Source organism: Leopardus geoffroyi, chromosome D1 (assembly GCF_018350155.1).
Source record: "Leopardus geoffroyi isolate Oge1 chromosome D1, O.geoffroyi_Oge1_pat1.0, whole genome shotgun sequence".
Taxonomy (NCBI): Eukaryota; Metazoa; Chordata; class Mammalia; order Carnivora; family Felidae; genus Leopardus; species Leopardus geoffroyi.
In genome coordinates this window covers 55191173-55216749 of record NC_059329.1, presented here as the reverse complement: position 1 = coordinate 55216749, position 25577 = coordinate 55191173, and the positions used below count along the sequence as shown (strand labels likewise).

The window sequence follows — 25577 nt, the reverse complement described above, 5'->3', positions numbered from 1 at the left end:
CTTTCTGAAGCCACCCTGCCACCCACATCCACTAGATACATCTCACTAGGCTCCTCGCTGGCCACTCCAGAACCTTCCTAGAGAGCTCATAGTTGCCTGCCCTAAAGTCTGTTCATTTTACTCCAATAAACCTGCCCCCATTTAACTTTTCTCCTCATTTTAATTCATTCCTAAACTTCCCCCAAAGGCATTTCTGCTGGGGGAAAAAGATGCATTTTTAGAGGGCTCGAAGAAAATGAGTTAACAAAATTATGTCATTCTGCTCACCTGGAAGGCCGGCTGCTCCATGCCAGGCCCTGGACCCTTGGCCATGAGTGGGACAGGAGTTGCTCAGTGTGTGGAGAAATACAGTCGGCCCCTCTCTAGGGTTGTGCCCTTGGCCTCGTGTGCCCCAGATTTAATTGGTGCTCCCATCCTCTTTCAGACTTCACCTGCCAGCAACTTTCCAGGGAGTCTGGACTCCCCTCCTCCTTCAGTCTACTCTCACCATCCCCACTGAAACCTACACCCGAGCCCCCAGCTTCCTCTGACCACTCACTTCCCCCTCATCCTTGTTCCCTCACCCTTCTATCATCCAGCCACCCCCCCCCCCTTCCCCGCCGACCCAGGGCCCTCTAAATTAGCAGGAAGGACAAGGAGCCTGAGAGGTGAACTCTCACAGAATATCCAATAAAGCACCAATCTACGAAGACATCCCCTGCCCAATCGAGGCGGGGCCACGCCTCGCTGTCCTGTGGATCACCATCTGCCTCCGGGGTCCCTGCCTCCAGCCTTGCCCTCTCCAACAACTGTGCCACCATATGGGCTGCTGTAATGGACTCCGGAAAGCAGAGACTTGCCAAAACTTTCAAAGGATCAAGATAAAACGCCAGGTACGGTGTTCAAAGCCTTTCTCAGGCTACTTCTATCTCTGTATCTTCAACTCTCAATATTTACCCCTCCACACACATTAAGCCTGGAATGTTCCCCAGACAAGTCCCGTTTGTTCCCACCTCTGCACGTCACCTCAGGGTGCCTGCTGGGAAAACTTTCCATCTCAAAACCCACGTGGTAGCTTAAAGGCGGCCATAAATTTTTGGAGCCCCTCCTCATCCCTTGTGTCTGGGCTGGCCCTGTGACTTGCTTTGACCAACAGAATGTGGAGGAAGTGACATGATGCACATTCTGAAGCCCAGGCCTCCAAGGCCTTGTCGCCTCTGCCTCCGCCATCTTGGAACCCCGAGACCACCGTGCCGTGAGGCAGCCCAGGATGAAAAGGTACAAGGAGAGCGAGGCCCAGCTGTCCCAGTTGAGCACTGCCCCTAGCTTACCAGTTAACTGAATAGAGCCACATGAGAGAGCCCAGGCGGGTCCTGCACAAAAGCCTCCCAGGAAACCCACGGAATCCTGAAAAACATGCATCCTGGTTGTTTCAAGCCATTACGTTTGGGGATGGTTTGCTACGCAGCAATAGATAACTGATAGAATCCAGTTCTGCTGTGAACTCTTCTTGGCTCACTCAGGTTCCCTTCTCCAAGTCTCCTCTCTGTGTTTTGTATGCACCACATCCCTTTATAACTATTCAATATCTGGCTCTCCCAAGAGACGGTGAGCTCTTGAGGACCAAGTCCGAGGCCGATTCACCTCTCTCCTGACCACTCACAGTGATAACGGGATGAAGCCCTTGACCATCTGCCCAATTCAGCACGCTCGGATGTCATTATTGTGTTTAGAAAATATGCCCGTACCGACATTTTACATACAATTCACTCAACAAAGACTTTAGAGCGTGTCCTATGTTAACAGAACAGATCCCAGGCCCTGGAGTTGCCCTCCGTCCAGCAGGGAACACTGATCATCACAATACAGCATTATTTCAGTCAGGTATTTGCTGGAGCATGCAGGGCAGCCGTGGGTGGAGTCAAGAAAACCAGAAGAGATGGCATTTAGCTTCATGGCAAAAGGTTACGCAGTCACTGTAGGAAGGAAGCTTATAGCTGTCCCCTACTTCACCCTCCCTCCAAGGAGGAGGAAGGAGGTCATGGATTGGTCAGATTCAAGAACACTGAACTGAGCCACAGTCCTGGGGGTCGGGCCTCCGCATGTGAAAGAAGGAGGTTAAAGTCTGGGGACGGCTCCTGTGTATTTCTTCTCTCTCAGATACTCAAGGTAAGAGGGGGGCTTGGGCTGCTTCCCATCGGCAAGGAGGTGCATTTTCTCCCCTCCTCACACCCCTCCCCCTAGAGGGTGAAGCAAGCACCAGAGGGAGGAAGGGGCAGGGGAAGGAACCAGGACAAAGCTTCCGAGTTAGGGCTCCATGCCTGATTGCCTACCATATCCGCTGTGCATATATTCCCCAGGAATACCTTAAGGTGGTAGGGGGCTGGTGGATGACCCAGGAATCCGTGTTCCATTCAGCCGTCTCGGCATCAAACCAGAGGAGGGAATAACCAACAGGAACTTTGCCTGTTCCTGGGAAAATAAAGAGAACCCCAGGCAGAGTGAATAGCATTGCAAAGGAAAGCAAACGTACGTGTAGAGCAATAAACAGAGAAAGCAGGGCGGTGAGAGGGTCACAGAGGAACTTCAGATAATCCTACGCTGCTCAGTAAACTTTCTTGTGTTAGTTAATTGCTAATATTACTATAGTCCCCATTTACTGCACACCGTGTATAAGTCAAAGTGCCTTATACGGATCAACTCATTTCATCCCCTGAGGCACTGAGAGAAATTAACTTGCCCACGTTCCCACAAGTGAGGAACCTGGGGTTCCAAAGGGATACCTAAGTGGCAGGTGTGTCCTCTCTTACCACTTTTGCCACTCAGCAGCCATGGTAACAAGGACACATGTTCCACTGAGCTGGTCCTACCAGGTCTCCTGCACGAGGTGGTCCTTGAGCTGAGTCCTGAGAGACAGGGGATCGGGGCCAGCAGAGCCCCTGAGAGCCTGAGGTGGGAGCACCCCAGGAGACCCGGAAGAGCGCATTGAGAAAAGGGGGGAAATCCAGCAAAAAGAACGACAGGGGACACCCAAAGTTTCACAGCGGCCGCATCCAAGAACAGGGTGTGGCAAACCAGCGCCACCCTCAGGATTAGACCACGGCCCACCCTGCTCGTTACTCCTATGGAAAAGTGGCCAGGATTCAGCTTCCTGGATGAGCATTATCAAAGTAAACGCAAGTTTCCTTGACACAAGAATTACTTTTTCTTTCGAGAAATGGTTCTGGGCGGAGAGAAAAAAGATGGGGAGTGCTTTTCCAATTTTGTTTTTAACTAGCGTTTGTATGGCCCTTCGGCGTCAGTAATATTATTTTCTCGCTCGCTGTGCCGCCGAGAGACGGGTGTTAACTTTCTCAATTTTTCAGTTGAGGAAACGACCTCTCACAAAGGCACACAGCTAGTGGAAGCAGCCGGCTCAAGCCCAGCTCCTCAGGCTCCAAAGTCTATTCTCATTCGTTCTTTTATTCTTTCGTTCGCTGAAAAGAAAAATGTGTCGCCTGCCACAAATGTGCCACTGAGCGTATCGCGATGACAAAATGGACTTGGGCCATCTCACTGTCTCTCCCGTCTCAGGGCATCAAACACTGAAGCAGGAATTCACGTCTAGTATTTCCAATGGGACTCAGTGATGACACCCACACTTTTGCAGGGTTCTCTCACTTTTTTGGGTAGTTATTGGTACCTCCATTATTTCACCGAACACCTGCTTTGTGCCCATCTCGCGCTAGACGTGGTGCAGGGACTATATAAGACACAAACGCTAGAGCACAATTCAATCCGGTAACACCTACGACGTGCAAATGACTCAGTCTGAAGATATTTGTCGAGCACAGGCTTTGGCAAAGTATCCGTCCGACAAAGATTGACCGGCACCCCTGATAATCATAATAGGTAACCTCTGCTGAACACCTACCATGTGCCGAGTAGCATGCCAAATTCTTTATACACATTGCCATTTAATCATCATGGTGAACAACACAGATGTCAGACCTGCCCTCAAGATGCTTACAGACTAGGGAGGAAGATACACTTTTTTTTTTTTTTTTTAATTTTATTTGAAAGAGAGGCAGAGAGAGCAAGTGGGGGAGAGGGGCTCTATCTCACGACCGTGAGATGATGACCTGAGCTGACATCAAGAGTCGGACGCTCAACCAACTAGACCACCCGGGCACCCCAAAAGAAGATACACTTTAAAACAAATAATGTTCTGGTTTCCTTTAAGCGACGTGAAAGCCTAGCCAAGGACATTCCTATTCAATGGACCCAGAGGCTGAGGAGGCTGAGCAGGTGTTAAGCAGGCAAAGGAGGGAGGTGGGGGGGGTCCATCCAGGCAAGGGAGCTCCAAGGTAGAAAGAGATAGAAAGAGCTTTGCCAGGCTAAGGCTGTGACTTGGCTGATGGCCAGGGCAGGTGGCTGACAGAAAGCTGAAGAAAAGAGCACGAGGAGTGGCATGAAATCTGCACGTTCACAGGTACCCCCAGCTACTGTGGAGGAAGGATCTGCTGAGAGCGAGAAAGCGTGTGGACAGAACTTCGGGTTAGCCTGTTGATAATGGGAATGGAAGTGGACAGGCTGATGAAACACTTAGGCGTTAAAATCAAACAGGCTTGGGTGGAGGGATGAAGAAAAGGAAGGAGTCGGTCACGGCTTGGGGCCTGAACAAAAACCACAGTGGGTTGTGGCACTCTGGAGCAATCCTGGGGACGAAGATGAGAGCTGAGGTTGCACCCAGGGTGGCCGTGGAGCACCACGCAGAGGTGCTTGGTAACAGGTGGCTGGTTGGACATATGGCACAGGAGCTTGGAGGTCCTAAAGCAAAGGTGACATCTAGGACAGGACCCTGGGGACCTCCCACTCTTAAAGGTGGAAAGAGGAGGAAATGACCAAAGGGAATCGAAAGACGTGGCGAAAGAAGGAGACAGAAAGCCAGAAGGGAGTGGCATCTCTTAAACAGAGACAAGTGTGTTTCAAGGACAGGAGCCGGTGCGACAGGATTTAGCAGGGAGTAAATACAAAAAAGGCTACTGTGATCTGGGATTTGTCTTGAGGGGTTCTTCATGAAAGCAGGGCTTGAGGTGCCCCTGGGCAGGCGGGGGGAGTTAGATACACAGAAAAGAGGGCCTGACCTGGCATATTCAGGGAACAGAAAATAATACCAGCATGAAGTAAAAAAAGGAGTGGGGTCAGAGGATGCCAACGAGGTTATAATATCGCTGACTGGCCACTTTATGCTCATTTAATGCTCCCAACAACCCTGCACAGTAGGAATCTACTAACCCTTTCTTACAGAGAACACTCAGTCCTAGAGATCTGAAGTGACGTGTTCAAGAGGACACATTAAGTGGTGATGCCAGAATTTGACGTGTGTCTGAGTCTATTGCTGTCACCTCAGGCTTCCTTGACTAAGGTGGCAAAGGAGGAAATAAATTAGAGAGGGGCAGGGCTGACAGGGACAGAGAGGAGGGAATAAGGGTGGAGAGATTTGGATACAGAAACTCCAGGGTATGGAGTCTGGATATGAGTTGAAGGTGGGGAGAGTCCGGGCTTCTGGCTGGAGTAACTGAGCGGACGGTGATGCCATTTACTGAGGTAGGGAAGCAGGATAGGAATTCACAGGACGATGAAGATTTTGGCTTTGACGTGAGTTCGCTGAGCCTGGGTGGATTCCGCCGGGGGGTGGGGAGGGGGATGTCAGGAGACAATGAGATTCTGAAGGTCAGAACACTCCAGACTGTGGGAGACGTGAGATGCTTTGGGGTAATCTTGAATTGTGGTTTCCCCTTAACCTTGTAGCAGCAAAGTTGAGAAGGGGCTGGTTAGGGTTAGGGTTAGGGTTAGGGTTAGAAGGGGCTGGTTCCGGGAGAGACGTGATGGGGCAAGGGTGCCCTTCTGCTGACGCCGAAGATGACTCCTGGCTCACCTCTGACTCGGTTTCCCCCACAGATGGCTTTTCCCTGCCGCAGGTCCATGAATCCTAAGACTCTGACCTTCTTTCTGGTGGGTGTGAGTTTCTTGGCCCTGCACCTATGGTTCCTCCAAGCCTCCAGGTCCCCGCAGGAGATCATGTGGGACGGATCCGTCGAGGCCACCCCTGCTGCTCCTGTGGCCGCGCAGCCGTGGCTGTTCAGCCCGTGTGTGGCCAACGACTCGGCCAACGCCACGGACGACTTCGAGCAGCTGCCGCAGCGCATCCAAGACTTCCTGCGGTACCGCCACTGCCGCCACTTTCCCCTGCTTTGGGACGCGCCCGCCAAGTGCGCGGGCCGGCGCGGGGTCTACCTGCTGCTGGCGGTCAAGTCGTCGCCCGCCAACTACGAGCGGCGCGAGCTCATCCGCCGCACCTGGGGGCAGGAGCGCCTGTACGGCGGGCGGCAGGTGCGGCGCCTCTTCCTGCTGGGCACGAGCCCGCCCGAGGACGCCGAGCGCGCCGAGCGGCTGCAGGCGCTGGTGGGGCTGGAGGCGCGCGAGCACGGCGACGTGCTGCAGTGGGCCTTCGCGGACACCTTCCTCAACCTCACGCTCAAGCACGTGCACCTGCTCGACTGGCTGGCGGTGCGCTGCCCGCACGCGCGCTTCCTGCTCAGCGGCGACGACGACGTCTTCGTGCACACGGCCAACGTGCTCGGCTTCCTGGAGGCGCAGCGGCCCGACCGCCACCTCTTCGCCGGGCAGCTCATGGACGGCTCGGTGCCCATACGCGACAGCCGGAGCAAGTACTTCGTGCCGCCGCAGCTCTTCCCCGGGCAGGCCTACCCGGTGTACTGCAGCGGCGGCGGCTTCCTCCTGTCCAGCCGCACGGTCGGGGCCCTGCGCGCGGCCGCCCTCGACACCCCGCTCTTCCCCATCGATGACGCCTACATGGGCATGTGTCTGAAGCGCGCGGGCCTGGCGCCCAGCGGCCACGAGGGCATCCGGCCCTTCGGCGTGCAGCTGCCCGGCGCCCAGCAGCCCTCCTTCGATCCCTGCCTGTTCCGCCAGCTGCTGCTCGTGCACCGCTTCGCGCCCTACGAGATGCTGCTCATGTGGAAGGCGCTGCACAACCCCGGGCTGAGCTGTGGCCCGGATCGCAGGGTCTCCTGAGGACGGGTGGGGCGTACTGGGGGAGGGTGAGCAGCCCCCGCACGTGATGCGTCCCGCGCTGAGAGCGCATCTTTCCTGCTCTGGATACCTTCTATCCCACCCAGCTCGGTGCACCCGAACCCCAGCTGCACACTAGAATCACCGGGGGGCGGGGGTTGCAAAAGCCTGGCTCCTGGCCCCACCTCCAGAATCTGACTGTGTTGGTGCCGGGTGTCCCCGGATACCTAGGTATTTTTTAAGTTCCTCGGGTGATTCGAGTGTGCAGCTAGGAATGAAGCCCGCTGGGCAAGGGATGTCAGTTGCCCCTCCAAACGCGGCTCCACTGCCCCCTCTAGGAGCCTGCCGGGGCCAGCTCCTGCCCTGAGTCCATGTGGGCAGTGGAACAAGGGAGGGGTGAGGAGCCGGGGTCCGATGTCTCCTCTTGGGTACGATACACGAGTTGGCACGCCCATCGGTTCCTCCACAAGTGAGTAGACACGCGGCTCAGTGAGGACAGTGACTGATCCAGGGCCACGTGGTCATTCCCAGTCAACACACCATTGTGGTCCCCTCCACGCCCACCGACCACAGCTGATGGCCGCCTCTAGTGGTCTCGACTATGCACACAGCGCCACCAGCCCTCCCGCCCAGAGGGCAGAGACAGGCTCCCTGCCGGTGTCTGGGCCTGAGGGTTGGTCAGCCTTGGGGAACCGAGCTGGGGGTTCAGGGTGGCATCAGCGTGGGGGTCAGCAATGGTGAAACCATGCAAGACAGTGATAGGGGAATCTGGACACTATTTGGGAAGCCCGTGGAGGGCGACGTACAGAACTGTGTTGGGGGTGGGAGATCAGATTAGTAGCCTTGAGGTTAGGGACTGTGCGGAGGTGACTGGAGCCGTGGATATCAGTTAGGAGGCCGAGGGGTCAGTGATCGGGACTCTGTGATCTCCAGGAGCTTTCAGTCATCCTGGCAAAGCAGGAGGATCAAGAAAACGGCCTAAGGGTTTTCTTGAGGCAGAAATGTGTATCAAGGTCCCAGCTGTGGGAGACGGACAAGAGGGAATGACTTCAGGAAGGAAGGAGCCCAGATAGGAAGTCAGGAGGCTGACCAAACGCCTTCCCTGCCCTTAGGACAAGGTCCGTTCCTCCCCGCCGGCAGACTCATCCGGGCGGAACCACTCACCCTGTCCTTTCTTGGGCTCCCTCCTCCCTCTGCGCTTCTGCACAAGCTCTGATCCCTTTCCGGGAAGTGTCTTTGAACCACCACCGTCCCTGTCTCTTGCGTCATGCAGGATGCCTGCGGGGGAGGCTGCCAGCTGTCTGCCAAAGTCTGCTACTCCCTCCCTCCTGGGCACACACCTAGACTACACTCCCCAGCCTCCCTGGCATTTGGGCATGGCCATGTGACCAGGCTCTTTGATGAATGTGGTGTGGACGCCATGAGGACCGCACTTGAACCCTGCCGCACCTGTGCTCCCCTTCCCCTTCCCTGGGATTGGAACAGGGATCGGCACGTGACCCCGCTCTGACCTTGCAGGTGAGGACAACCCTCCAGGCCTACCTCAAAACGAAGGACTGCTCTACCCAAAATGTCCTAGTGCCGAGGTTAAGAAACCTCTTTTTCCCTCTGCAACAACCCGGAGTCCACCCTGAATCTCCAACAGACCTTCACTCAGCTCCCGATGCGTATCCACCTGCCTCAGTGGTCACCTCAGCTTGGATGTGTGGCAGGCCTGCCTCTCCCCCGATGTTCCCATCTCAGTAAATGGCACTGTCATCCCTCGACTTGTCCACGCCAGGAAGGGGGCGCTGCATCTCAAACTCTCCTTCTCTCTCCTACCCCATCCGGTCAATCACCAGGTTGGTCTTACCTCCAAAATATCTCTCCAGTCAGTTCTTGTCGGTCCATCTTCTCCATGGCACCAGATGGCCTGGGTTACCACCAGCTCTTATGTGGGCCTCAGCCAGGGCCACCTAGGGATGCACTCTCCACCCTACAGCAGCCAAAAGGCAGATCTGGTCATAATTGGGCCCCCTCTCAAAATCCAGCCCTATTGTCCTCAGATACAAAGCAAATGCTTTCTGAGACGGGCGGTTTGACCTGCTTTCCTTTGACTTCTCCGACTTGATTTCTCCCCACTCTGCTGGGGCCTCTTGAGGTTCTGTGTACTCTCTCTGGCCCCTGGGCCTTGCAACAAGCTGTTCCCCTGCCTGAAACACTTTTCCACTCTCGCTTCATTTATTATAAGCTTCAGATATAAGATAAAGTGTCACTTCCTTGGAAAAGCCTTTCCCAACCCCCTCCTAGTCCCAGGGCACAGAGCTCCTCGCCCTACCTGGTCATAGCTCTGTGAATTCCCAGAACTCCCAGCATCTGCTGCTGTGCCTGGAACAGTGCTGGATTAGTTTCCCACTGCCGCTGGGACAAATTACCACAAACCTGGGCACTTAAACCCACGCAAATGTATTGTCTTACAGCTCTGTAGGTCGGAAGTCCAACACAAGCTTCATGGGGTTAAAAATCAAGGTGTTATCAAGATTGTATTCCTTACTGGAGCTCTAGGGGAGAATCTGCTTCTTGGCCTTTTCCAACTTCTAGAGGCCCCTTCCTCCCTCCTCAAAACCAGCATTCTTGCATCTCTAACTCTTCTGCTCCTCCTTCCACTTTTAAGGACATTGGGCCCAGTTGGATAATCCAGGATTATCTTCCTGCCTTAAGATCAATTGATCAGCAACCTTCATTCCCCCTCAACCTTATTTCCCTGTCCCTACTTAACCTAACCTATTTATAAGCTCCCGGTATTAAAGCGTGGACTAGGGCCATTATTCTTCCCACCACGGTGTCCAATAAATATTTGTTGAATAAATGAACAATAATTAAATAATAAGCTAAAATTAATAGATGAGCAAATGTGCTTCCTTCACACAGACCTCCCCGGGGCAGAATCTCGTGCTAGACAATTATCATTAATCCTGAATTCCCTTCTCCTTTCTCCCATTTACCAAGAGCTTGTAACAGACAAGAAAATGAGAATGCTGAGGCCAGGAGAAGACACCTTCCTTATTCTCTAGAAAGTCTGAATTCTGTGCCCTGACAACTTCCTCCCATTTCCCTGACAAGCAGATGGATTATCCCCACTTTACAGGTAAAGACATTGCAATTCAGAAACTTTACAGCTCAGAAGGTTTAGAACTCTGTAGTTATGGGCCTGCTGTGTGCCCCTCCAGGGTCCTGGTCACCCTGTCTGGGTCCTGGTGTCCCTCTGGGTCCTGGCCACCCCGTCTCTGAAGCTGAGCTGCTCTCGTCATCAGGCGCAGCGAAAACCAGCAGCCTGCAGAGCCCTGGCATCACCTGTGTCACCTGGCCCTCAGAGCCACCTGGGTGCCACTCACCCCGCTCGTTTCCTCAGGCTCTGGCGACCCACAACCACCAGGGGGCGCGCCCCGCACACGTTTTCTGCACGCAGGCTGGCTGCAGGTCCTTGGGTACGTGTAAATCTGGGTCCTGGGTCCAGGGACCTGTGCTCCCAACCACCCACCTGACCTGACCCGACTGTTATGGCCAGCGCTAATTGACAAGGACCACATAAGCAGAGAAGATGATGGGCTTGTCTCGCAAACATACATGCGAAATCCTACATAAAATGCCATCAGACGGAGCGTGACGATATGTAAAAAAGCATAATATATCAGCATCTAGATGGGTTTATCCCAGAAATTCCAAGTGGTTTATTTAGTATTAGAAAAGCAATCAAGGGGTGCCTGGGTGGCTCAATAGTTGAGCCAAGGACTCTTGACATTGGCTCAGGTCGTGATCCCAGGGTCGTGGGTTGGGTCCACCCATTGGGCTCCGTGCTGAGCGTGGAGCCTGCTTAAGATTCTCTCTCTCTCTCTCTCTCTCTCTCTCTCTCTCTCTCTCTCTCCCTTTGCCTCTCTCCCCTGCTCAGGCTCTCTCTCTCTTTCTAAAATAAAAAATAAAGAAATAAAAGTGAAAAAAGCAATCAGAATGTATGGATAGAAAAGAAATATGTGTCAGTGTGGTATATCACATCAAGAGAAATGTATCTCCAACGCAGGAGAAAAAAAATGATACAATTCAACATCTATTCGTGATTAGAAAAAAAAAATCTTTGTAAAAGGTGAAAGCATTTCCTTTACGATTTGGACTAAGGCTAGATGTGCCCACTGTCGCCACAATGTTCAACATTGTCTAAGACATCTCGAGAGCACAGCAAGGCAAGATAAGGATTCAAAAATATGACTTGAAAAAAGAAAGAAGAGTAGCAAAACCTCAGAGGTTTGCAATCCTATCGGATCCAAATTCCCCATTCTGTAACAAATTAATGTCATCCTCCGTATCCCGAAGTGAAATTCTTGGATAATATAATCTGTCACACGTGTGTTTTCAAAAAAATCCACATAATGCTTTAATTTTAATATGCGATTAATAAAAGAAAATACTTTAAAATAAAGTAATATGAATTGTGATGTGTAATTTCTTGGGCACAACAAAACCCTCACAAATTTTCTAATCTCCCAACCAGGGGGCAGTATACCACACTGAGAACCATTAGTCTATGCAGAGAAAACTCACCGACAAACACACACACCCACAAATCCGACATATAATTGATTACATTAATTTGATAAAGCACCAAGTTTTCCAGATACAAAATTGACATACAAAAATCAATTTAATTTCTATACAGTAGTAGTAAGCAGTCAGGAAAAGTTTTTTGTTTTTTTTTTTTTTTTAGTTTGAGAGAGAGAGAGAGGGAGAGAACCAGCAGGGGAGGAGGGGCAGAGAGAGAGGGGAACAGAGGATCTGAAGAGGGTTCTGTGCTAACAGCAGAGAACCCAAGGCGGGGCTGGAACTCAGAAACCCCAAGACCATGACCTGAGCCAAAGTCAGAGGTTTAACCGATTGAGCCACCCAGGCCCCTCAGGAAAAGGCATCTTTTATTTTTTTTTTTAATTTTTTTTTTAATTTTTTTTATTTGACACTTATTTGTTTTTGAGACACAGAGAGACAGAGCATGAACGGGGGAGGGGCAGAGAGAGAGGGAGACACAGAATCGGAAACAGGCTCCAGGCTCCGAGCCATCAGCCCAGAGCCTGACGCGGGGCTCGAACTCACGGACCGCGAGATCGTGACCTGGCTGAAGTCGGACGCTTAACCGACTGCGCCACCCAGGTGCCCCTTCCATGTTTTTTAGTATGTAAATTAACGTGGAGAGACAGCATGTTGTAAAGCACCTCTGAGTCCCTGACTGCCTTGAATCCTCACGCCAGCCAGGGAACGGGGATTATTACCACCGCCCTTGGCCAGATGTGGAGACCGAGGCCCAGGTAGGAGAATGACCCGCTCAGACCTCCTGCCCGCCACTCCCGGGCCCTGACCGCTGCCCTAACCGCCGTGCCCGATGCCAACCACACCCAGACTCCAGAGCTGCCGCTGCACCAGCCAGAGGCTAGCGCTCGGGCTCCAGAGAGGAGGGGGCAGACGGCACTTTGTGTGCAGGCAAACACACACAGCCATGACATCTTTCATGCCTTCAGCGGGAGGAAAACCTCCTCAGCCGCCCCCATCTCCGTGGCCCTGGGTGTGGGAGGCGGGAGGTGAGGGGGGAGCTCGCAGGTCAGGCCCACCTCGGCTTCCTCGAGCTGCCCCTTCCCTGTCCCCTTCCCGGCTCGCCACCCATCCGGTTCCAGAACCCCACCTGGATGCCCACCCCGAGGCTGCCAGGGGCGACTGCCAATCTCTCGGGGTTCAGTCAAATCATAACGGTTTTTAGAGACGGCCCCTCTCCACCCTGGGACCGTCATTTACAGAAGTATTCTGTAGTGTTGGTGACCCTCTTCCTCCCTCCTGTCTAGACTCAGCCTGGCCTTTGAGTTAACGAACAGGCTCATTAACATAATTTTCCTGGTAGGAGAGCAGTCTTTCCGGAAGGTTCATTGTGATGCTCCCAAGAACCCAGAAATGACATTAGTCTGTAAAATGTCATCCTCTATTCTTTACTCCTGCTCTCAAGAGTTTGAAGTAATCGGATAGGAGATTGGATTTGTATTTCAGAAAGTTCATTTGGCTGCAGGGAAAGGGCTCTGAGGGGCAGGAGGGGGGCTGGGGAGAGTGAGGAGATGGGGAGCAGGGGAGCAAGGAAGTGCCTGACCTGGGAGGGACAAAGGAGTGGAGGGAGCCCAGAGGTCATGGCAGGTGGAAGGGACAGGGCTCGGAGCCTTGGAGTGCTAGGAGAGGGCACGGGAGGGGGCGTGCTTGTCAGGACAGAGAGGAAGCCTGGTTCAGGTCTGACCCAGTGACTCCACAGGGCTTGGGGAGGGTCGCAGTCCTCATAAGGGGGCTCTGGGCTTTTTGGGAAACAGTCTGGCAGTTCCTCAAAAAATGTCACATGGTGTTACTCTATCACCCAATAATTCCATTCCCAGGTATATACCCGGAAGAATTGAAAACACGGGTCCATACAAGCCCTCATACGTGAATGTCCATGGCAGCATTATCCTTAGTAGCCCCAAAGTGGAAAGATCCCAAAGGTCCAGCAACAGCTGAATGGATGAGCAAAACGTGGTAGAATATTATCACAGCAGAACATTATCACACAGCAGAATATTATCCAGCCATAAAAAGGAATGGGTGTGCTGATCCACGCTACAACACGGATGAACCGTGCAAGCGTTCTGCTGGGTGAAAGCAACCAGGCACCAAAAGCCACATATTGTATGTTTCTATTTATATGAAATCTGCAAATTATATGGATCTGCAAATCTGCAGAGACAGGAAAGTAGATCAGGGGTCGCCAGGCATTGAGGGGAGGGACGACAAACGGGATGGTGAAAATGTTCTGGAACGAGATCGTGGCGAGGGCTGCACGATTTTGCAAACAGTCTAAAATCCACTGACTTACCCCTCAAAAGGGTGCATTTTATGGTATGTAAATTATATCTCAATAATACACATTTTATTTCTTTATTTTTAAATATTTTAATGTTTATTTTTGAGAGAGAGAGAGAGAGAGAGAGTGAGAGTGGGGAAGGGACAGAGAGGAGAGAGAGAGAGACAGAATCCGAAGCAGGCTCCAGGCTCCGAGCTGTCAGCACAGAGCCCGACGCGGGGCTCGAACTCACAGACGGTGAGATCATGACCTGAGCTGAAGTCTGACGCTCAACCGACTGAACCACCCAGGCGCCCCAGAATAATACACATTTTAAAAGATACACTTGGAGATGTAGCAGTCTCTCCATGCCCCTGCTCTCCCATTTCCACTCCTCACTCTCTCCACCTCTTTCCACCTGCCCCGGAGGAACCAGCCTCTTCCAAAGATTCACCTGTGCTTCCTATATTTCCTTTGCCCAGATGAGCAGATACCTCTGTGTGTTCTTATATTCTCTTCTTTCTGACATGAAGAGCAGCATACTATATTGACGCGCTTTGGGCCTTTGCCTTCCCCCCCCACACACACTTAATAATGTGTCTGGAATTGATGCCACATCAATTCAGAAATCTTCCTCAGTTGCTTTATTTTATTTTATTTTATTTTATTTTATTTTATTTTATTATTTTTTAAAGCTGCAAAGGTCTCCATATGGCTTGGCTGTAATTTATTCAACTAGTCTCCCATGTATGATAGATTGTTTCCAAGATTTTGCAATAAAAAATTATGCTTCAATAAATAGCCTTTTGCACATGTGTTTTCACATTGCTGGAAGCTTATCTGCAAAGCAGATCCATAGAGGTGGAATTGCCAGGGGCGCCTGGGTGGCTCAGTCGGTTAAGCGTCCAACTTCACTTCAGCTCAGGTCACCGTCTCGCAGTTCATGAGTTTGAACCCCGCATCGGGCTCTGTGCTGACATCTCAGAGCCAGGAGCCTGTTTCAGATTCTGTGTCTCCCTCTCTCTGTGCCCCTCCCCTGCTCATGCTCTGTCTCTGTCTCTCTGTCTCTTTCTCTCTCAAAAAATAAATACACATTAAAAAAAAAAAAAAAGTGGAATTGCCAGGGGAAAGCGTAAGCACATGTTTAATTTTGTTAGGTAGTGCTAAATTTCTTTCCAGAAGGTTGCACCAATTTGCATTCCGACCAGCTATGTACTCAAATGTATTCAAATGCCTCGCCAACAGAATGTGTTGTGATGTTTTTCATTTTTTGTCAGTCTGATAGGCGAGAAATGGTATCTTTCTCAGAGTTGTTTTAATTTGCCTTTCTCTAATTTTCAGTGTCCTTGAACGTTTTTTTCCAAGGGGCCAATTGGTATGAGGGCCAATTTTTATACCGTTTTTGGTCAATGGTGTGCCATGCCTTTCCCCTCATTTTACTATTGGATATTAGGTTTTGTACCTCAATTTTGAAGAGTTACTTATGTATTAGGGAGGTCTGCCTTTTGTTTGTGGTATGATGTTGTGAATATTTTCTTCTAGGAAGTCATTTGTGGATTTAGTTTATGGTGATTTGTGTCAGGCAAAGTTTTTTTTTTTTTAACTTCCATGCAGTCAAAGTTGTCAGTATTTTCTTTTGTGGCCTCTGGGATTTGAAACATCATCAGAAAGTCTTTCCCAACATGACACCTAAAGAGGAAGTCAGCCATGTTTCCTTCTAGTCTTTGTATGGTTTCAGTTTAACACTTAAAGCCCTAAACCATGTAGTTTCTTTTTATTGGGTGGGACATATGGGTCTATTTTTTTTTCCTTTTTCCACGTGGCTACCCAGTATCATTTATGAGAAAGTCTATCTTTAGTATGTAACAAAGGTGCATCTCAAATCACTGGGATAATGATATACTTGGGTCTATTTCTAAATTTTTTAGTCTATTGCAATTTATCTATTCATGTGTCGGTGCCACCCATTTTTAATTACAGAAGCTTTTGTTGTTTTAATGTCTGGTACACATTTTTCTTAAGTATAGCCTCTACACCCAGTGTGGGGCTTGAACTCATGACTCTGAGATCACGAGTCGCATGCTCTACTGACTGAGCCAGTCAGGTGCCCTGGAAATTCCATTTTTAATGTCTGGTAAACCCTTACCGTGTTTCTTTTCCAGTGTTTTCTTGCCTATTGTTGTGTGTTTATTTTTCATATGCCCTTTGGCATCAACTCGTCTCTCTTCATAAAATAGCTTGCCGTTATTTTTAATGGGATTGTATTGAAATTGCAAATTAACATAGCGAGAACTAACATCTTTATGATGTTGACTCATCCCTCAGAGGATGTCTTTTCAATTGTTTTTCTTTAGTGTCTTTCAAGAATGTTTCAATTTTTCCTCCTGTGGGTCTTATACATTTCTAATTAAATTTGCTCCTAAGCATTTAATCTTTTTTGTTGTTGTTATCACAAATAGGGTTTTCTCTCCCCTTAGGACCTCTGTTTATTGTTTGTATATATAAAAGCTATTGAATTTTATATTTTAACTTTACATCCTGCTACTTTACTGAACTCTTTTACTGTTTGAATTAGTTTTGTCATTGCTTCCTTGTGATTTTTCAGGTAGTTTTGTTTCTTCTTTACTTATTGTCAGGCCTCCAATTGATTTATCTTGTCTAATTGCATTGGCCAATACCTCTAGTACAATGTGGAATAGTGGTGGAGTGAGTGGCCATTCTTGCCTGCTTCCTCATCTTCATGGAAATGTTTTTAGTGTTTCTTTGATGAAATAAGATGCTGGCTTTAGAAGCACATTTTATCATTTGAAAAAGTATCCCTCACTTCCTATGTCACTGAGTATTTTTATCATGAATGGGTGTTGAATCTTGTTAAAGGCTTTCTTGGCGTCTATAGAGAATATCATATGGTTTTCCTCTTAGATTCATTAATATGGCACGTGCTTATTATGGGTTCACTTGCATCCCCCAGAAGACATTGAAGTCTAATCCCCAGTACCTCAGAATGTAATCTTACTTGGAAATAGGTTCTTTAAAGAGGTGATAAAGAAAGGAGGTCATTAAAGTGGGCCCTCCTCCAATATGACTGGTGTCTCTATAAAAAGGGGAAATTTGGACGCAGAGATAGATACACACAAAGGGAGAACACATATGAACGTGAACATATAGATCAGGGTGTTGTGGCTACACGAGAAATGCCAGCAAGCCACCAGAAGCTAGGAGGAAGGCATGGAATGGATTCTCCTTCACAGCCCTCAGAAGGTCCCAACCCTGATGACACGTGATCTTGGACTTCTAGGCTCTAGAACTGTGAGACAATACATTTCTGCTGTTTAAGTGTCCTAGTTTGGGGAATTTTGCTATGAAAGCCCTAGCAAACTAATACAATGGATTCTCTAATATTAAACCAAACTTGCATTCCTGGAATAAATTCCACTTGGTCCTGGCTGGTTCTTAGTAATATCCAGGATACCAGTAAAATATAGGCATTTTTGTCTGAAAAAAATGTGTCAGAGAAGCATGGAATCAAGGGCAAATCAAAGGTAATCTTGCCCTCTGCATCGCCATTTTCCATGTGTCTGCTGGAAGTCCAATGTGACCCTCCCATCTCTTGTCCTCTTTGGAGAATACCGTTAGCAACCATTCCCAGCCTGAAAGTTCTGTGTGTCTGACTCAACTCCCCTCCCTATAATCCTGACCCCATGGCTAGATGGCAGTAGGGGAAGTGGTTGATGCAGCTATTTGAATATTTCCCCCCAAGACACCAGCCACTCACCATGCCGAGGGGCTTCCCTTAGGGTTCTCAAACAATAGCTAACCAATTAGATGTGCTGAGATTTTTGAAAGAAATTATTATTGTACGAATTTCACCTGGGAAACCTGATTACACACAGGAGCAGTCAAGGTAAGGGATGTCTGGTCTGGAGCAGAGAAGATTCTGTGGCCAGGCTCTGGTGAAGTTGGGGAGGGGTGGGGGCGTGGTATGGAGAACTGCAGAACCATGGAGAGGGAGAAGGGTCAGCTTTGGGTGACAAAAGACTCTCCCCAGAGGAGTTGAAAGGGCTGTCCTGGGAGGGAATGAGCTCTCAGTTGCAGGGGGATGCAAGCAGAGATTGGATAGCCAATCAAGGAGCCCACAGAGGTGAATTTTCCCTGGGAGGAGAGAGGAGGAGGAGGAGGAGGAGGAGGAGGAGGAGGAGGAGGAGGAGGATGGGAAGGGGAAGAAGGGGGAGGGCACAAGAGTGGCATCAGACAGGGTAGGTGTGGACCCCATTCTACCATTTCCTAATTGCATCGCTGGGGCATGTCTCTGAGGCTCAGTTCTGTCATCTGCACGATGGGCCTAACGAGGGCTTCTGCAGAGGGTGACCGTGAGAATTAAGTGGGAAAAGCACCTACACAGCAGGCCCCGTGATGGCACCGTTCCGTGACTCAGTTCGTGAAAACTGAGTGTCGCCAGAGCATCACTAGAGCCCCATCCCCTTCCTCAAGCTTGCTGGGAGACCAGGTTTTTCCTGACTTGTCTGCAGACCATATACAACTCTCCTCTCAACAAGAGCAGGGCCAGTGCCTCCCCCTGCACCCCCAGCCAGGATGGGTGCCCTGGACAGGTCACTCTCTCTCTCTCTCTCTCTCTCTCTCTCTCGGCCCCTTTCCTCATCTGTCCGAGAAGGTGGGAACTGCCAGGGATGGGCTCTCAGTGGGCCCTTGCAGTACTGACCTTCTGGAAGGCCTGGCCTTCTAACCAGCCACGTGTACATGTCTCTGCTTCTCAGGACCCGGTGCCTGCACAGAATGAGAGGGGTGGACTGGATGAAGGTAACCTCGGCTGAACTGTGCTGAGCCTTGACTCTGAGCCCGGGGGCCACTCTAGGGGCTTTACAGGCATGGCCCATTTAGCTCCCTCAACTCCATGATGTGAAGGCTACTATACTGAATTTATAGGGACGGGACTGTGTTGCAGGATTTTTTTTTTTACCACAATACCCGGGATTCATTGTCCCGCCGCTTCGAAGAACGGAGAGGTGGACACAAAATGAACAGCAGGCAAAAGTTTACTAGAGTCTAATTAGAAAGGGAGAATAGTAGGGAAGACCTCTTTCCGCAGAAAGGGAATGCCCGCGACAATAGGCAAGTGTCTTTGTTCTATAAGGTTTTGGTTAGCGCCCCCCTCCCCTCCCCTCCCCTTCTCCCCTGTTCCCTCTCGGGTCCCACCCTTATTGGCTGGATAGCTCTAGGTGCTGGGTGGTCCATTCCTGATTGGCTCGTTTCCATTGTATGAGGGGTGGTCTAGGGCCATACCTAGGTCTTTCCTCAGGTGCCTGAGGGAAACCTGAGGGGGAATAGGTGGGGTCCGTTACATTCTTAAGAGGAACCTTAAGCCTGAGGGGGCTGCTGTGGTATGACACATCGGGCATTGTTCCAAAATATGTGTTTTTCCACGTCTGGGTACCTCAGGTCCTATCCTTTCCCTCTCTGCCCAGTTTATCCTCTTTTCCTACCATAACTGGAACACACAGAGGTCAGGTGCCTTGCCCAAGGTCACACCCCTAACACAAATTGAGGCAGTGAGTCCAAAGTTCATGCTTGCAATCATTACATGATACCCGCTCTGAAAACAAAAAGGGGCCCAGGCATCTTCTGAGCTCCACTGTTTGGCAGGCTGAGGCAAATGTCTTCTCACACATGACCCCCGGGCCCACCTTTGACCAGGTGGGAGTTCCCCAGCCCAGAGGCAATACTACCCAATACCCTACATGATGGGGCCTTACTGGGCCCCACAACTTGCCTGTACCGGATCATCACACCTTTCTGCTAGAAGCCCAGTTTACAGACAGGAAAAGGGACAGAGGAGTTGCCTGAATCACATGGCCAGTAACTGGCAGAGCGAGGACTGGAGCCAGACCTGCCTGGCTTCACCAAGTATTACTGTCTTCCCCAGAATGAGCCTCAGCCTCACAGGGAGGCCGGGAAGGGGGCCGAGACTCCACCACTCACTCCAAGAGAGGCAGCGTGAATTTACTGAATTTAGGGCCAGGCAAGAAGCACAAACAAAGGGTGCGAACGCTGAAGAAGGGGAGGTAGGGCTTCCTAGTGGAGAGGGGCTTGGTGATGGAGGCCATGGCTCTAGAGGCTTGATTATCAGCACTTGCTTCCTGGAGGAAGGAAGAGCTTTCCAGATAGCGGCAGAGCAGCAAAACCACAGTCTGAGGGTGGGGGAGCCAACGGCCTCGAGAGGAGCACTGAGAGCCTGGGGAGGCTGCAGCCCAGGGCACAGGCCCAGCAATGGGCTATGGTTGGGGGAGTCGGCACTGGGGCAATTTTGGAACATTGTTCTGTGGGTGGCCGGTCATGGTTGCATATTTGAAAGTCTTCCTTGTCTGGATAGGGACTAGAGAAAGGGAAAGGGGGGAGGTGGGGCTGGAGCTACATCCTGGGGAGAAAGAAACTTCTGGGAGGTCTGGGACCGAAGAGTGTGAGGCGGTGGCCGGGTAGTCTGAGTGCCTGAGAATTTAATGAGATCATTAAACGAGACTGAGAGTCCGGGGGGAGTGGGCCTGAGAATCCCGGTGAGTGGGCAGGAGTTTCTGTATCTGCAAAGTGGGCCAGCGTAGGCCTCGGACGAACAGATCAGAGAGGCATGTCTGCCAGGAGCTCTGAGCCCCTGTGTGCCAGGGTTGGTCACTCACGAACCTTCTCAACCTTACTCCGGAAACATGCAGCTCCTGAAGCAGTCCTATTGCACACGCATCAATGCTCAATACGGGCCTGGGGCCAGCTTTCCGCAATCTAAGGGCCTTTGTGTGTGCCTCCCCGGCCTCTAGAGCCCCCCTCCTCATCCTGAACCTTGGAGATGGGGAAGAGACGGGAGCTCGCCTCCTCAAGACCCTCTTTTCCCAGGCCCCTGTTTTGGCCTTGAGCGACTCTCCACACAAGATGCATGCCCGAAGTGCGGGCGGCCTGCAAGCCTTGTGCGGGGCTGGCGCAGAACCTTCGAGCAGAGTAGACCTGAGTTCGGCCCTCGGGCGCTCCCGGAGCTACTCCAGAGCGGAACTAGGGCGGCTGGGAGGGAAGGAGGGAGACCGGGGGCCCGACCTAGCCGAGAGAGGTCGGGCCGAGCCAAGCGGCCCCCAGGTCCCCTCCTACCCGGGAGAGGGAACCCGGCGGCCACTACCTAGCGGGTTCGCCCCAAGGCACCGCACCAGTTCGCCTGCGCAGCAAGCCGGGCACGCCCGCCCCGCTGGAGACCACGCCTCTGTCCCCAAATGGGCGGAGGCCGCGGGGCGGGGCGGGCCGCAGCCTGGGAGTCGGAGCTCGAGCCCCCGCCCCAGACCAGCCCCAGCCGGATCCCCGGCCCGAGCCGGAGGCCGGTGCAGCCTGGGTTCCCGCGGCCGCGCGGTGCCCTGCATCCGTGTCTCGCCGGAGCCGCGGCGGCCTGGCAGGTAGGAGGCGCTGCGCAGAGGGAGGCGTGTGCGAGCGCGCGTGTTCGTGTGTGTTTCGGAGGTGTGTGTGCGGGTGCGGCGCGGGCCGGTGCGTGCCCTGTGAGCACGAATAGGTGTGCCGGAGCGCCTTCCGGGGGAGGAAGGAGGTGAGCGCGGTCCTTGAAGCCCGGGGCGGGATGGGGTGGGGGTGGGGCTTCGAGGATCCGCCCCCCGCCCCCCCCCCCCCCCCCGGGCTACTGCCCACCCCCATCCCCACCCCGGCGGCCTGGGGCCTCTTCCACCTCCCTCTGGGTGGGTGTTCCGGAGCCAGTTTCTTAGTACTGACGCGGTGAGGTTTAACCTCCCCCCCCCCTCCCCGCCCTGGGCTTGACTGTCTCTTCTCATCTTCCTCACCATTCCTCTTTCCTGTTCTCTTCCCAGTCCTCCATCCGTTCAGTTCCACAAGCCCCCCTGGATGCCCCCCTCAACCTGGCCCTGGAGGCTTCAACCCTAGCCCTGGAGGCTTGGGAAAGGGGCAGGGCCCAGGCCGATTCCCGCCCTGACCCTCCCTGGTTCGATAAGGGCCTTTTCCTGGGCTGCTAGGCTTCGGCGTGTCAGTCTGGGCTGGGGGAGGTGGGGAGATCTGGGAGAGAATGGATCTTGGGCTTCTCTGATCCTGCCTACGCCCCTCAGAGTTGGGGACCTGGGGAAACCCGCCTGGCGTCCAGAGGTGAGGTAGGACAGGAGATCAGTAACAGGTGCCGTCCGTCCATGTTTCATTTCATGCGGAGCCAATCAGCCCCAGCCCTCACAGGGATGAGGAGGGTAGGGCAGAGGATGTAGTGAGCTAAAATTGTCTCTCAGGGCTGCTGAGCCAAGATTTGAACCTAGGTCAGCTTGGCTCACAGGTCAGAATCTTCTTCCTGTACTAGCGTTGGAGAATATAGTGCTGAGGCCAACCATTCCAGGGAAAAATCTGGGTAGACTTCCTGGAAGAGAGAGGTTTGAGAGTAGGGCTCAGCCAACCCTGAGTGTGAGGCCTCCTAGGGGAACCCACCATGTTCTACTGCAAGGATTGAGACTCCCCAGGGACTTTGGGCCTGGTCCCTGCTCCAGTCCCCAGAGTCCTGGGGTAGGGGTGGGGAGGCCTGGCTGTTTTGCCTGGCTGAGGGACTGGGCAGGGGTAGGGTGGACACAGTTGCAGCTGCCTCAGGCCTGTCCAGAGCTGGGTGCCAGGACATTGAGGTGGGGTCATTGCCCTGATGAGCCTCCTTCTGACTGGTGAGGCAGATGGGTCAACAGATAAGCCCCTGTGAGCATACACCCAGTACTGGGGCCCAGGGCAGGGACCTGCCTGGGAGCTGGGGGAGATTTCAACTGCAGACACTTCGGTGCTGGGTCTTAGGATGAACAATTCAGCAAGCAGAAGAGAAAGGGCAGGCATTGCAGGCCCAGGAAAAGGCCTGGAGGTGTGAAACTGAGTGGTAGCCCTGTGGGGAAGGGCCTTAAATGGTCAGATGTGCCTCTGAGAACAAGAACGGTCATCCTTCTTTGGCTCTGTGCTGAGCGGCTTACTATAGAGCCCAGTGAGGAGGAGGCCACGGCCGCGAGAGGCCCTCTCCCCACTCCTCTGCCTCTCTTCTGCCCAGCCCCCGCCCAGGGCTAGGGAGGGGATCTGATAACAGATTCCCAGAGCTGGGGTAGTGTGAATGTGAGATGCTCAGGGGGTGCACACGGCCCTCGTGCAGAGGGAGGGTGGGTCGGGGAGCCCTTTTGCAGATGGGGCCACCACCAGGGGAAGTCAAAGATGGAAGTTGGCTGTGGGAGGCCTGTGGGTTTTGGGGGGCAACGTCCAGGACACTGCTCCCAGGCCTTCTGGCTGCTTCTGCCTTCTCCACAGGTTCTCAGGACAGCCCTGAAGCCCTGGTCCCTGAACAGGAGGCTGGCGTGGAGCCCACAGAGGGCACAGAAAAGCCCCTCTCTACCATCTCCTCCCTGCAGGCCTGTCCTTGTGTCCAGGCTTCTTCTCTGAGGCTGGTTCTGCCCTTACCTGTGCCCAGGGATGAATACTGCTTGATGACAGGGAGTCGGTGACATTGAATGACGATGATTAAGGGAGATCGTGTCGCTGAAAGTGCTTCACTAAGGACCTGGTGTTTGATAGCCATTATAATTAATAGTACAGTGGATCCTTGGGCAACCCGGGTTTGAACTGCACGCATCTACTCCTGCATGGGTTTTTTACAGTACTGTAAATGCATGTTCTCTTCCTTAGGATTTTCTTAATCACATTTTCTTTTCTCTAGCTTTGTGTATTGTACATACAACGTATTGTACGTACAACGTACAAAGTATGTGTTAACTGTTTATGTTATTGGTAAGGCTTCTGGTTAATGATAGGCTATTAGCAGTAAAGTTTGGCGGAGTCCAAAGTTACACGTGGAGTTTTGACTCTGCGGGAATCGGCACCCCTAACCCCTGCTTCAACCCCCATCGTTGTTCAAGGTCAACAGTAATTGATAGTTGGTATCGCCTAGTCCCTTCCCTGGGGGAGACAGCCCACAGCAAGGAGGGGGAAACTCTGGGAGAAGGGAAAAGGAGAAAGAGTTCCTCCCATTGATGTGGAAGCCCCTCCTCTCAGTCTTCGCTGGGTGTGGAAAGCTAGGCTCAGAAGCTTCCAGTCAGTGGTCTTGCTGCCTATCTGCCCATCCAAGTCCCTGGGCCTCTCAAAGTCTCCTGTCCCTCTAACGGTCATACATAAAGCTCAGCAGCAGGCCTTAGGCTCCCCCAGCTGCAGAGGGCAGGTCTGCACCCCTCAGAGTTGGGGACCTGGGGAGACCCGCCAGCCGCTTTGGGGCCTGTGCAGACACATGGGGACAGCTGTCCACAGCTGGTCTTCTCTTCACCTCCCCACCCTGCCCCCGTCCTCAAGTTTTGAGTACCGTTAGAGCCCCTTCCCTCCACCCCTCAAGTCCCCCCCGGAGACCTCTTCTGCCCCTTCATGCCTTGCTACTCAGGACAGTTCTTGGCTGGCAGTGGTCCCCCAGGCCTCTCCTTCAAGACCCGCCCTGGTTTGGTGGCTTCTCCCTCGGTTGATGGTGACGCCCTGGGACTGCGTTCAGTTAGGCCAGGCTGCCCACTTCCCTTGGCCTCAGGGCCTGCTTTTCCCTGCTCACTAAAGGCAAAATGGGCTAAGGCCCTTTGGGATTTTAATCCAGGATGTTGTAGGAAGCCCGCCCTCAGGCTTGGACACAGGAGGCTAATGGAATGTGAGCATTTGCTTGCTGTCCTGGCCTGAGTTACTGCTTCCCATTCTACTTGTTCAGAGATGTGTTTCTGGGGGCCCCAGCTCTCCCGGGGCAGGGCTATAGAAGTCTGAGGGTGCCAGTGGCTGAGGCTGTGGTGGCCTGGGTGGGGGGGGGGGGAGTGCTGTGGTTTTCTGCCACAGTGGGGCACACGTGGTCTTGTGGGAGAAGGGGCTAGTGGCCGGAGCAGACAAAGCCCATCCATTGGTACTCAGCTAACCGTCAGTGATGGGGTGTGCTCAGGGGATGGCCACAGGATCTTGTATCCTGGGGGACAAAAGGCCCAGAGCCTGGTGGCCTGCACCCGCCAGCGTGCTGCCTGCTGCTGTATCATTTATGCTGGTCAGGTGCGGTGGGCCCCGAGCGGCTTGTTACCAGTAACTAAGACACAGAAGTTTGGAGTGACTTTGTTTTACATTGAAGCAATTCAGGATGAGTATCGCTAGCTGATTCACTCACTCCCTTGAGCAGAGAGGTGTGAGGCCACATCCGTGCCTGCCCACGATCTTCTTCAGGAATGGTATTTGTTTTCTCTTGCTGTGGTAACAAATGAATGCAAACTTAACGGCTTAAAACAGCACCAGTTTGTTCTCTTACGCTTTTGGAGGTCAGAAGTCTGAAATGAGTTGTAGGGGACCAAACTTGTATTGGCAGGCCGGTTCCTTTTCGAGGCTCCAGGGGAGAATCTGGTCCTTGTCTCTTGCAGCTTCTAGTGGCTGCTGGCCTTCCTCTGACCTCATGACCCCAGCCTGTCTGCTTTCCTTGTCCTGTTGCTTTGTCCTCTTCTGGAGTCACATCTCCTTCTGTCTCCCTTGGATAAGGACACCTGTGATTACATTTAGGGCCCAGCTGGATAATCCAGGATAATCTCCACAAGTCGAGATCCTTAATCACATCTGCAAAAAAAATCTCTTTTGCCATATA

General features: G+C 52.3%; 2 protein-coding genes across 6 annotated transcripts in view; both read left to right on the top strand.

Moving 5' to 3' along the window:
- Positions 1-1799: 1799 nt before the first annotated feature.
- On the top strand, positions 1800-14075 carry B3GNT6 (UDP-GlcNAc:betaGal beta-1,3-N-acetylglucosaminyltransferase 6). Of its 4 annotated transcripts, none has more exons than XM_045483901.1 (4): positions 1800-2148; positions 5923-10183; positions 12254-12386; positions 13485-14075. In XM_045483901.1, the coding sequence occupies exon 2, from the start codon at positions 5923-5925 to the stop codon at positions 7057-7059; it is 1137 nt and encodes a 378-aa protein (XP_045339857.1). In that variant the 5' UTR covers positions 1800-2148; the 3' UTR covers positions 7060-10183; positions 12254-12386; positions 13485-14075. The 4 variants fall into 4 exon arrangements, with proteins under 4 accessions (XP_045339857.1, XP_045339854.1, XP_045339855.1 ...); XM_045483898.1 differs by lacking the exon at positions 1800-2148 and having other exon boundaries at positions 5834-8574; positions 10045-10183; XM_045483899.1 differs by lacking the exon at positions 1800-2148 and having other exon boundaries at positions 5834-10183.
- Positions 14076-21196: 7121 nt separating this feature from the next.
- The window catches only part of CAPN5 (calpain 5), a 52193-nt gene continuing 47812 nt past the window's right edge, over positions 21197-25577 (top strand). Inside the window, exon 1 of one of the 2 annotated variants that reach the window (XM_045483894.1) lies at positions 21197-21369. The gene's annotated coding sequence lies outside the window, so the exon portion shown is untranslated. Of the gene's footprint in view, positions 21370-21422; positions 21516-25577 lie in introns of those variants that run through there. The other variant, XM_045483893.1, reaches the window with a different exon arrangement.

Excerpts from the sequence above, each read along its gene's own strand:
- B3GNT6 (XM_045483898.1), top strand. The coding sequence starts at position 5,884 with ATGACTCCTGGCTCACCTCTGACTCGGTTTCCCCCACAGATGGCTTTT.